Source organism: Sus scrofa, chromosome 7 (assembly GCF_000003025.6).
Source record: "Sus scrofa isolate TJ Tabasco breed Duroc chromosome 7, Sscrofa11.1, whole genome shotgun sequence".
In the NCBI taxonomy this organism is placed as follows: Eukaryota; Metazoa; Chordata; class Mammalia; order Artiodactyla; family Suidae; genus Sus; species Sus scrofa.
The window spans coordinates 75129535-75142508 of NC_010449.5; the positions used below are offsets into that span (position 1 = coordinate 75129535).

General features: G+C 53.1%; 1 protein-coding gene across 1 annotated transcript; it reads right to left on the reverse strand.

Annotated features, from left to right (window-relative positions):
- On the reverse strand, nucleotides 4266–10107 carry IRF9 (interferon regulatory factor 9). The gene is given in 9 exon segments (NM_001078670.1): nucleotides 4266–4536; nucleotides 4668–4783; nucleotides 6101–6442; nucleotides 7317–7388; nucleotides 7767–7848; nucleotides 7951–8081; nucleotides 8311–8494; nucleotides 8821–9001; nucleotides 10029–10107. Coding segments are annotated over 8 exon segments (1236 nt in total). The 5' UTR covers nucleotide 9001; nucleotides 10029–10107; the 3' UTR covers nucleotides 4266–4407.

Genomic DNA, 12974 nt, shown 5'->3' on the forward strand with positions numbered 1-12974 from the left:
GACTAGGAACCAGGAGGTTGTAGGTTCAATCCCTGGCCTTGCTCAGTGGGTTAGGGATCTGGCGTTGCCGTGAGCTACACAGTCACAGATGCAGCTTGGATCTAGTGTTGCTGTGGCTGTGGCATAGGTTGGCAGCTGTAGCTCCGATTAGACCCCTAGCCTGAGAACTTCCACATGCTGTGAATGCAGCTCTAAAAAAAAAAAAAAGAGAGAATCTGAAAAAATATGTATATGTAACTGAATCACTTTACTGTAAACCCGAAATTCACACATTATAAACCAATATATCAATTTAAAAAATAGAGCAATTTAAAAAATTTAATTGATTTATAGATCAATTAAAAAAAAAAAGACTTGGGGAGTTCCCGTTGTGGGGCAGCAGAAATGAATCCGACTAGGAACCATGAGGTTTTCAAGATTGATCCTTGGCCTCGTTCAGTGGGTTAAGGATCCAGTGTTGCTATGAGCTGTGATGTAGGTTGCACAGGTGGCTCGGATCTAGCATTTCTGTGGCTCTGGCGTAGGCTGGCAGCTACAGCTATGATTAGCCCCCTAGCCTGGGAACCTCCTAAAAGGACAAAAGACAAAAATAAATAAATTAATTAAAATAAAATAAAATAAAATAAAGACTTGGCTCTTACTGCAGCTGACTTTTCTTTTTTTTTTTTTTTGGCTGTACCCCACAGCATATGGACGTTCCCAGGCCAGGGATCAACTCTGAGCCACAGCTGTGACCTACACCACAGCTCTAACAATGCTGGATCCTTAATCCTATAGTGCCATGGCAGGAACTTCCTGAACTGCCTCTATTTTGTTCCTTCATTTGGGGAACTCTTGGGATTGGAGTCTTTTTTTTTTTTTTTTTTTGTCTTTTTTGCTATTTCTAGGGCCGCTTCTGTGGCATATCAAGGTTCCCAGGCTAAGGGTCGAATCAGAGCTGTAGCCGTCGGCCTACACCAGAGCCACAGCAACGTGGGATCCGAGCCGCATCTGCAACCTACACCGCAGCTCACGGCAACGCTGGATCAATCCTTAACCCACTGAGCAAGGCCAGGGATCAAACCCTCAACCTCATGGTTTCTAGTCGGATTCGCTAACCACTGAGCCACAATGGGAACTCCTGGGGTCTTGTTTTTTACCATATGTACCTGAACTTAGCTCAGCAAATATTTGGCAGATGAATGCACTATTGCCCTTTAACGGGATTTCAAAATCTAGTCCAAGCCTTGCCTTTACAGATGAGAGAACAGAGGCCCGCATAGACTGTTTCTCCCAGACTACATCGTTCCTTAGTGGCAGCCTGTGGAAACTCTGCTCTTTAGAATTCCAGTGTTCCCAATCTGTATTCCAGGGTGCTTGGCTAAATTGGCTTCTACATGACACTTAAAAATTGTTTCCATCATGGAGTTCCTGTCGTGGCTCAGCAGAAATGAATCTGACTAACATCCATGAGGACGCAGGTTCAATCTCTGGCCTCGCTCAGTGAGTTAGGGATCTGGTGTTGCCACGAGCTGTGGTCTATGTCACAGATGCGGCTCAGGTCCCACGTTGCTGTGGTTGTGGCATAGGCCTACAGGTCCAATTCGACCGCTAGCATGAGAACCTCCACATGCCGTGGGTACAGCCCTAAAAAGACAAAAAAAAAAAAAAAAAAAGTTTCCATCACTATACATATACTGTCAGTGTTCACAATGGGCACACATATGATAAGCTCGGGGGACTTGCCCTTAAGGTGCTTAGAACCTAGTTTAAGAGATAAAGGACATAGGAATTGGTTCATTCATCTATTCATTCATTCAACAAGTATTTATTACCTGCTTACTATGTGCCAGGCATTTCTCTAGGCACTGAGAATATAGCCATGAACAAAACGAGTCCCCGTTCTCAAGGAGTAGAGAAGGAGTGATGATGAACAAGTAGACAAATAGAAATGTGCAAAATGGTAATCAGTGCCTTGAAGAAAAACGAGGCAGCGTATAGAGAGTAAAGCAACGGATACTATTTAGGTTACGCAAGGAAGCCCTCTTGGAAGAGAGGGGGCAAGCCACGTGCTTACCTGAGGAAGAGGGTTCTAGACAAAAGAATTAGCAAGTGCAAAGGTCCTGAGGCAGAAATGTGTTTGGTGGATTCAGGGAGTCTAGAGCAGAGTGACTGAGAAGAATGGGAAAGGGTGAGGTTAGAAAGGAGGATAGGAGAGCTCCCATCGTGGTGCAGCAGAAACCAACCTGACTAGGAACCATGAGGTTGCAGGTTCAATCCCTGGCCTCTCTCAGTGGGTTAAAGATCTGGCGTTGCTGTGGCTGTGGTGTAGGCCAGTGTCTACAGGTCCAATTCAAACTCTAGCCTAGGAGCCTCCATATGCTTCAGGTGAGGCCCTAAAAAGAAAAAAAAAAAAAAGAGAAAGAGAGAGAGAGGAGGATAGGGGCTAGAGCACCTTGGAGGCCATTGTAAGGATGTGGGCTTTTATCCTGAGCAAACTGAAAGCCAATGGAGGGAGTTCCCTGGTGGCCTAATAGTTTAGGATTCAGCATTTTCTCCACTTGTGGCCTGAGTTCAACCCTTTATCTGGGAACTGAGATCTCACATCAAGTCCATGGAATTCCCATCGTGGCGCAGTGGTTAACAAATCTGACTAGGAACCATGAGGTTGCAGGTTCGATCTCTGGCCTCGCTCAGTGGGTTAATGATCCGGTGTTGCCGCGAGCTGTGGTGTAGGTCGCAGACATGGCCCGGATCCCACGTGGCTGCGGCTCTGGAGGAGGCCGGTGGCTACAGCTCCAATTCAACCCCTAGCCTGGGAACCTCCATATGCCGCGAGAGCATCCCTAGAAAAGGCAAAAAAAAAAAAAAAAAAAAAAAAAAAAAAAAAAAGGACATCAAGTCCGGCCTGCCTCAGCCAAAAAAGGAGAAAGCCAAAGGAGGGTTTTGAGCAGAGGAATGACGTGATGAGATTTAGTTGTTAAGAGGATCTTTTCTAGGTTGACAATAGGCTGAAAGTGGACAAGATGTGGAAGGAAGCAGAAAGAAGAGGCGTGAGAGATGATGGTGGTTGAACCAGTGCTGGCGAGGGAAGCAGAGGTCAGATTCCGGATAGATTTTGATTTCGGATTTGCTGATGGGCTAGAGATGGGGTATGAGAGAAAACGGAAGGAAGGGTGGCCTGGAGAAGGTCCAGGAGGGATCTCAGGCACGGTGGGGCTTCCTGTGCACTCAGTACCTGATTTCCTCATGGCCGGTGCAGACGCCTGCCTGGGCTCTTGCCTTCTATGGAGGACGATGGACAAGACTGAGGACAAGGAAGGTCCAAGGAGGCAGAAAGTCTCCAAAGCAGCGCTGAAGTTTGTCAAGGGAGACAGTAAGAAATTCCTCGAGAACCTAGACATCTAGATTTGAGCACGGAGGTGAGCCACTCACAGCTTCTAAAAGTGACATGACAGGAAGGAGGTCTGGGAGGCCCTTGCTCCATTGATGTGTTGTAACATCCAGGAAGGGGAAGTTGGCGGCCATGGCAGTTGGGTACTCGGTGAACTGGTCTGGTGGAGGTGAGGGTACAGAGCAGTGGGAGGGCAGGTGGCTTGTGAAGAATGTCCAGGTTGGCGGCAAGATAAACACGGGGTGAGGGAGAGAGGTGTCGGTGGGTTTGGACCCCTCAGATCCCAGCAGGCAGATGTTGGTGACACGGCAGCCCAGGCCGGGTTGTCTGCTGGGGGGCTCAGGCAGAAGGAGGGGACCAGTTTGGGAGCGGTCCTGGTTTCCTCCCGTGCCAGGCCCCAGGGCTCGAGCTCATAGTTTTAGGTCTGTTCACTGAGACCTCCAGGCCGAGGCTGAATCAAAGGCCTCTAGCCAAGGGCTGTGGAGCCCAGATTTTCTCTTGTGAAGGTGACTCCTGCGGCTGTAGGCTCAAGTGCCCTCTTGGTGGCTGACCCCAACTCGGTTCTGTAGGCTCAGTGTGGCTGGCCCTAATCCTAATTGCCTAGGGGTACAGAGAGCCAGGCCCAGGACCCAAAGAGCCCAGACAGTTGCCAGGCCCTGAGGGTGGAGGAGAGCAAGAGGTCAGCAGGAAGAGAACCTGAGCCCCTGCTCACAGGTTCCAGGTCCATCCCCTGGCTGGGACCCTGCTATCGTCTTCTCTCAACAAAGCCGATGCTGATTCCTTTCAATAAAATTTTATTTTAAACCCTTAACGAGGATCTAGGAAGAAAATATAAAGTGCTGGGCTTTGGGGTTGGGGGCAGCGTGAAAGGCCATTTTACGTGCCTAGTTTAGGCAAGATGAAAGAGGACTGAAAAGGCAAAAAATAAAATAAAAGAGTCATCTTGAGTTCCCCACCAATCAGGGTCCATGAGGAGTTCAAGGACAAAATCATCACGTGGTAAGGAGGTCGACAGTGTGGAGAATGAGGTTCTTTCAAAGCAGATAGGAGGAGCAGAGAGGGGAGCAGGAGGTTGGGTCTCCCAGGCTCTGCACCAGGGACATGGTGGCTGCCTGCGCCTCTGGAGCCTCCTCTAGTAAGCGCCGGGCGAAGGCCTGCTCCATCTGCACAAAAAGGTGGGGGGGGGGTCCGTGAGCACGGCGGGGGCAGACACTGTGCCCAGGGGCTCCTTCTTCAACACCCGCCCCCTGCCCCCGGCACAGGCAGGCTGTTCATAAACCCTGCCCACACTCACCTGCACTGTGATAGGACTCTGTGGGGTGTGGCTGGGGCTGGTGTTCTCCTCCCAGAAATTCAGTGTCACCTGGAACTTGGGTGGGGGGCCCAGGCCCTGGAAGTACCTGGCCAGGTCTGAAAGAGAAAATGGTCAAGAGTTGGAAGAAAGGGAAAAGGGAAAGGGCCCAAGGCAGGGAGGGGTTAGGGAAGGACCCATGATAGAGAGAGAGAGGTGGGAAAGAGGCCACCCAGAGACCAAGGCTGGAGCAGGGGCTGCAAGTGGCCAGACTGTTGCCTTGCGCCAGGAGAAATGCCAGGAACAAAGATGCCACTCACTTGTGGCCAAATAGGAAGAGGCGCCCCCTTTTTAGAGGTGGCTGAGCATCCCTCAACCTGAATCCCTCTCTGCTGGGGGAGCTTGGGGTCCTCTGGCACTAACACTGCTCAGACCCTTCCTGCACGTAGCCCTGGGGACACTCACGCTCTGTGTCCTGGCTTCCCTTCCAAGGTCCGAGTGAGAGTTGAACAGAGGCAGGAAGTGAATTCTTTTTTTTTTTTTTTTTTTTTTTTTTTTTGCTTTTTAGAGCCGCACCTGTGGCATGTGGAAGTTCCCAGGCTAGGAGTCTAATCGGAGCTACAGCTGCCGGCCTACACCAGAGCCACAGCAATGCAGGATCCGAGCTGCATCTGCAACCTACACCACAGCTCACAGCAATGCCGGATCCTTGACCCACTGAGAAAGGCCAGGGATTGAACCCGAAACATCACGGTTCCTCGTCGGATTGTTTCCGCTGCTCCACAACGGGAACTTCTTTTTTTGGTGTTTTTGTCTTTCTAGGGCTGCACCCTTGGCGTATGGAGGTTCCCAGGCTAGGGGTCAAATCGGCGCTGTGGCTGCCAGCCTACGCCACAGCAACGCTGGATCCTTAACCCACTGAGCGAGGCCAGGGATCGAACCCACAACCTCATGGTTCCTAGTCGGATTTGTTAACCACTCAGCCATGACAGGAACTTTGGGAAGTAGAATTCTAAACATTGCTGGGAGGGGGAACCTGAGTAATGCTGGGGTGGCAGCCAGGACATGTAATCTGCACCTGCTCTCATGACTGTGTGGACAGTTGTGTGTGCAAGTGTGTTGGGCAGGGGTGGGGGTCCACGAGGTACACTTTCACGAGGTGCACCTTCCCATTACTGCACGCGTCTATGTGGTGGTGCTCCTGAGATGTGACACGCTGCTGCTGGGCTCCACCTGGGCCTCACCTTCCACCACCTTGGCTGGGGAAGGAGGACTAACAGGGCTAAGCACAGGGACGTGCCCAGTGCAAGCACAGGGGTGCCATGCCTCGGCTGTGACAGAGGATCTGCTAGAGAGAGTGCAGGGTGGGGGCCCAGCCGACGGGGGGAGGAGGGGCGGGGGAAGGGGCTCAAGCGCCTTGGCTGGAGCAGCCTCACCTCTGCAGAAGTAGGTGGTTCTGAAGAGCTCCACGCACTCGTTGCTGGGCAGCAGATGCGGGCCTGGACCAGGGGGAGCCTGGGGCGCGTTCCAGGAGATGGGGACGGGGCAAAGGCGCTGCACGAACAGGCCTCGGGAGTTGCTGGCCACCAGGACACCTCTCTTGAGCTGGCTCAGTAGGCGCTGGGTGGGCTCTCGTGGGCCGGGTTTGGGAAAGATCACCTGCTCTATGCTGCACTGGGAGCCAGACGGCTCGGCCACAAGGCGACAGTCCAGGCTCTGCACCTGGGCCTCGCCCACCACATGCCCGTCGTAGATGAAGGTGAGCAGCAGCGAGTAGTCTGAGGACAGAGGAAAGGCCGCTGCACAGGTGCCCCATCCTGGGGGCCCACTGGTCAGTGGCCAGCAGGAGCCTCTGAGGAAACGAATAGGGGCTCCTTGTAAATCCAACACCCTTGAGAGTTCCCGTCGTGGCTCAGAAGAAACTAATCTGACTCATATCCATGAGGACACAGGTTCGATCCCTGGCCTCGCTCAGCAGGTTAACGATCCAGCAAAGAGCTGTGGTGCAGGTCAAAGATGCAGCTCGGATACTGTGTTGCTGTGGTTGTGTCATAGGCCGGCAGCTACAGCTCCAATTTGACCCCAAGCCTGGAAACCTCCATATGCCATGGCTGTGGCCCTAAAAACACCAAAAAAAAAAAAAAAAAAAAAAATAATAATAATACAACACCCTCGTGTGCCAACAGGAATGTGAGCCTCAGAGAGGGAAACCAAATGAGGGCTGGTGAGGACCAGGTGGGCAGCGGGGTGGGGGCAGCGGCGGCACCTTCCGAGATTAGAGAAGGTGCCCTCTCTCATTATCTACACAGCCCAGCCCTCTGCAGCCAGGGGCTTCCTGTCAGACTTTCCTGTCACTCAGGAGAATAACTAATCCACAGATTCCCACTGAGGCCTCGGGGCTGAATGCCCAGGCTCTTAAGAGTTTATAAGAAGGTCCCAAAAATTGGGTCTCTACTTAGTCCACAGAATCTCAAAGTAGATTCCAGGAAACAGAGTGCATAATTTTTGAGAAATTAGTTGTCTGGAGTCTGGTCAGGGGCAGGGCTGAGACACCAGTGCCGCAAGCCCCGACAGATTAGACAATGCGCGCACGGCCACAGGAAGAGGACGTCAGGGGACAGAGAGCAGGGGCGAGTCAGAAATACCAAGTACCTGAATTTGGAGGGAGTAGATGCTCCAGGGACACTTGATCTCCTTGGAAAGGGGCCTCAGTGGTAACCCTACCTAGAAGGGAAGAAGAGGCACTGGTGATTCAGAGCGGAGTGGGAGGGAGTTCCTGTTGTGGCGCAGTGGAAGCAAATCCGGCTAGTATCCGTGAGGATTTGGGTTCGATCCCTGGCCTCACTCAGTGGGTTAAAGATCCGGTGTTGCCGTGAGTGGTGGTGAAGGTTGTAGATGCGGCCTGGATCCTGTGTTGCTGTGCCTGTAGTGCAGGCCAGTGGCTACCGCTCCGATTTGACCCCTAGTCTGGGAACCTCCATATGCTGCGGGTGTGGCTCTTAAAAAAAAAAAAGCAAACAAACTGAGCGGACTGGAGGAGTCGAGTCCAAGGTCCAGGGGATGTGGCATGGAGGATGACAAAAGAGGCAGGGCAGGTGGTACCTTCCGGAGACTCAGGGCTGTTGCTGCTGCTGCTGCTCCCCAAGTCTGAATGGCCTGCTCCCCCATTGGTCTCTGCCAACTCCTGTAGATACAGTCGGTACAGTTTCTATCACTGGTGCACCTCTCCCCTAGTTACTGTCCTACCCTTAGTGTCCCCACCCCCAGTTCCCTCCTGAACTCTCACATTTTTGAAGGGGTCCTGGAGGATGGAGGGGCTGAGTGTGCAGTTCTTTGTGGTAACCTCGTCCTCCTCCTTCTCACAGGTCACAGAACTGTGGCGTCGCTTTGATGGTAATTTCTGGCTTCCTGGCTGAGCTGTAGAACATTGATGGGGAGAGAAAGGTCAGAACCTTAAGTGGGCAGAGGGGAGGGGAGACAGAAGGCAGTGAAAGGATGGGCAGGAAGGGGCAAGTGCCTGAGTTACAGCTCCCCAGGGACAGGGCAGAACTCTGACCCGGCGCTCCCCCGTCCCAGGAGGCGCAGAGCTTCATCTCTGCTCCCCCCATCTGCCGATCCTAGGCATGGCGGGGCCGGGGCCACCCACCGGGGAGGGTGCCTGGTGGCAGCAGCCGGTACACCTTGTAGGGCTCGGCCCCATCCCTGTGGCCATTCTCAGGAACCTCCTCAAACTCAGTACTCTTGTTGAGGGCACAGCGCAGACGAGTCTTCCAGATGGCAGGGCCTTCGGAGTCCCCTTCCTTGTACTTTCCCTTAAATATCGCCCAGGCCTAGGAAACAGCAGAAGTAAAGAGAAGGCAGCCTGTTACAGACCCCTGCTGACCCTCTACCAGGCTGGCTTCATGGATGGACGTGTGGCCTGAGAGCGCGCGCACACAACGGCCCGTACTAGGCTTATGCTCCGTTGTTGCTGTCTTGAGACGCTGGCTGAGTTTTGCATTTTCATTTTGCACTGGCCTCTGATAATTACGTAGCCGATCCTACGCTTCATCTCCCCTTTATCTGAAACCCAGGCGGACACAACGCCTCGAGGGGGAGAGCGCCAGTGTATATACTCCGTCCCTCCCTCTGAGGGGCCGGTTTCCAGGCCCTTCACCTTGAAGAAGGCTGCATCCTGATCCTCCCGGAAATCCTGCTTGCCCGCATGCTTCCAGGGAATCCGGAACATGGTCTTGGCGTCGTCGTCCCAGCACACTCCTGGGAACTGCCCGCTCTCCACTTGCTCCACCACCCAGTTCCGGAGCTTTCGGGTGCAGCGAGCCCTGCCTGAAGCCATCCTGGGGATAAGATCAGTGGGAAGCTGTCACTGGACATTTTGGGAAGAGTGAGATCCTCGCCAGAGGGACTGGATTCTGGCAAAGGGCTGCCAGAGACCCCCTCTGTCTTTTGTCTCTGGACATATCTCAGAATTCTGAGGCTGAATTGTTTTGTTTCTGTCATCACTAGCAATCACCGGAAATACTTTAACATCCCAAGATGTAGCATCTGGAGTTCCTGTTGTGGCGCAGTGGTTAACAAATCCGACTAGGAACCATGAGGTTGCAGGTTCGATCCCTGGCCTTGCTCAGTGAGTTAAGGATCCAGCGTTGCCGTGAGCTGTGGTGTAGGTCGCAGACGCAGCTCGGATCCCACGCTGCTGTGGCTCTGGCTGTGGCCGGTGGATACAGCTCTGATTAGACCCCTAGCCTGGGAACCTCCATGAGCCTCGGAAACGGCCTTAGAAAAGGCAAAAAGACAAACAAACAGGCAAACTACCAAGATGTAGCATCTGGAAGGCAACAGGAATTGGTCTTAAGACTTTTTAGGAATCTATTGTTTGGAAGGAAAATGCCCTGGTGTCCTGCTCCCAGTGAGAGAGCTTGACACCCCCAAGCATTTGCAGATACAGCAGCTGCTTGAGATGCCTCATCAACCCTCTTCACCCACCATCCCCACAACTTATCCTTTGATGCCCCCTAACCCTCCCCCCTGCTTGTCCCAGGGGTAGGTGGGGCAGAGAGAGGGGGCAGAGCTGGGGCGGAAGTGGGCAGGGCCAGAAGGCAGCAAAACAATCGGGGATGGGGCAATGCCTTCTTCCCTCAAGAACCCGGTAGTAGGTCCTCCTGTCCTTTGCCAACAGATAAGGTGTGGGACACCGGCCCCTGACCAGTCTTTCACTCAAGCCAAACTTCCAGCTCCCTGGTTCACAAGCCTTCTGGTATTCCTCTGTCTAGCAGGGGGGTCCCTAGGAGCCCCCACCCACCACCTCCCGCAGGGCTTCCCCGACCTTGACCCAGGCTGACAGCCGTTTTTGGTTAATCTTACCTGAGCTGCTGTGCAGGCTGTCCCAGGGCTCAGCCGACCACAGCTCAGCTCCCGGCTAGGCAGCTTCTGGATTTCTCCGCCCCTTTCTACAGTCCCCACCCTAAGTTTCAGTTCTCCTTCAGGGAGGTCCGTTTCCCCGAAATCACGTGGTCTCCGAGTTGCAGGGCAACTGGTTGCCACTAGGGGGAAGCAGCAGCTGAGATGCTTATGGTTGGCCCGCTGGGCCTCATTCCCTTTCCTCCCTCAGGACACTTCTTGCTCGGATCCCACCATCTCTGTGACACAGCTGCTTCCCCAGGGAGGCTGCAGTATCCTGGAGTCTGGCCTGGGGCCGCTGGTTAGCTCTGTACTACTTGGGCATCTGCCTTCCCCTACAGTGCCTGCTTGCTACCTACTAGGTGAGCCCACACATCAGCTGGATTTGGTGAAAGCAAGGAGGCAGGGAAAGAGAAGCTCAGGCCAGGGGGCTGGATGCGGAGGGCCTCCCCTGGCCAGCCGCGAGGCCAGTTCCTTCTTGGCCTGAGTCCAGAGTGGGCTGGTCAGCGGGCTGAGGGAGCCCTTTTGGCAAAGCTCTGTTCACCACCCCCCCTTCCCTGGTGCCCCCAGATGGTGGGGTCAGGAAGAAGGACCACCAAGAAGCCTGGGCAAGGAAATGCCTCTTTATTAGTGCTGGAGCTGCTCCTGAGGAAGTCGGACCAAGGGACCCTCGCCCTCAGCTACTTCCTCCTGCGGGGGATACTCTGTCCCAAGGGCACCTCTTCTATCAGCTTCTGCAGAAGGAGAGAGAAGATGATGAAACGAAGCACAGGGCTCAGACACAGGCAGGACAGGGGATTTCTAGGGAGTGGGCTCAGGGGCCAGGCCGGGGGAAGGCTTTACCTGCAATAAGCGTGCGTGATAGGTTGGGGGATCCTCCCCAGGCAGCGGCTGGGGGTGCATGTGCAGGTAGCGCTCGGCAGCTGTCTCCAGCTCCTCCACCTCATACAGGGTGGCTGGGTCCAGAGAGTGGGCATTGATGAGGCTCACAAGATATTCTTTGTAGTGTGCCCTGGGGAGATGATAGAGCGAAATATTTGTTCTTCTGTTTGGCTGATCCTCGGATGAACAAGACCGACACCCCTCACCCGTGGCTCGGTAGGCGCTTGCCAACCTGCGCCCACTGCCTGCTACTACCTCTCTTTGCCTCTTGCCTGGAAGGGCCCCATCTCCCACTCCTTGCAGGACCTACTGATCCCAGAGACCCAGTCCCTCTGTCTCCCCCCCACTGCCATGCTTCATGCCCTGCCTGCCACTCACTGGCAGAGGCCAGCATAGCCAGCAGGAGTCTCCTTGCCACAGGCTTCGTCCCGGAAGCCATTGGGCACCTCCTTCTGCTCCATCACTCGGCAGCCACCTAGGGGTAAGGGAAGGAAGGGACTCTGTCAGGGGGAGGAAGGCCATGGACCACAAAGCCCCAAGAGAGCTGGGATATGACAGAGGCATGGGAGGCAGCCTCCAGGGAGGGAACACAGAGATGCCATCATGCAGACCACCTTTTTTTTTTTTTTTTTTTTTTTTTTTTTATGCTTTTTAGGGCTGCATCTGCTGCATATGGAGGTTCCCAGGCTAGGAGTCAAATCAGAGCTGCAGCTGCTGGCCTATGCCACAGCCACAGCCACTTGGGATCTGAGCCACATCTGTGATCTACACCACAGCTCAGGACAATGCCGGATCCTTAGCCCACTGAGCAGGGCCAGGGATTGAACCCGAATCCTCATGGATCCTAGTTAGGTTCATTAACCGCTGAGCCACAAAGGGAAGTCCCAAACCACTTCTGATGTAGAGGCAGGGACCCTGCTGTTCTTGCTTTTATCCAAGCTGATTTTTGGTCTGTAATCATATACTTGCTTGAGGCAGCTCTTCTGGTTGTGATTTAGCCTCTGCAAGGTTAACTTATTCTCTGAAGGTCTTAGTCTATGAGATGGTAAGAAGTGGAGATTAGAATCAGAACATTTTTCTTTTGCCCTCTTGGAACCTAAAACAGTACAACTAGCAAGTTTCATTAAATAGTCATTGAGTTACCTAATGAATCGTTATCTTTTGGGAATGGGAGAATAAAATTTGCGTCAAGGTGCTGGGCACTATAATATGGCCTTATCTAAGGGAGTTCCCTAGTGGTCTAGTGGGTAAGAATCTGGCATTGTCACTGCCATGGCTCAGTTTGATTCCTGGCCCAGGAACTTTCGCATGCTGAGGGTGCAGTCAAAAAATAAATTAGGAGTTCTTGTTGTGGCACAGCGGAAACAAATCTGACTAGAAACCCTGAGGTTGCAGGTTCGATCCCTGGCCTCGCTGAGTGGGTTAAGGATCTGGCATTGCTGTGAAATGTGGTGAAGGTCGCAGACACGGCTTGGATCTGGCGTTGCTGTGGCTATGGTTTAGGCTCGCAGCTGTAGCTCTGATTCGACCCCTAGCCTGGGAACCTCCATATGCTGTGGGTGCGGCCCTCGGAAGACAAAAAACAAAGAAACAAAAAAATTAAAGGAGTTCCCATCGTGGCTCAGTGGTTCGCAAACCGGATTAGCATCCTTGAGGATATGAGTTCAATGCCTTGCCTCGCTCAGTGGATTAAGGATCTGGTGTTGCCATGAGCTGTGGTGTAGGTCAAAAATGCAGCTCGGATCCCAAGTTGCTGTGGCTCTGGCATAGGCTGGCAGCTACAGTTCTGATTGGACCCCTCACCTGGGAAACTCCATATGCAGGGGGTGCTGCCTTGAAAAAAAAAAAAAAAGTCCAAAAAAAAAAAAAATTAAAACAAAACAGGAGTTCCCACTGTGGTGCAATGGGATCGGCAGCATCTTGGGAGCACTGGGATGGAGGTTTGATCCCCGGGCAGGCACAGTGGGTTAAGGATCTGGTGTCGCCATAGCTGTGGCTTAGGTCACAACTACGGCTCAGATCTGATCC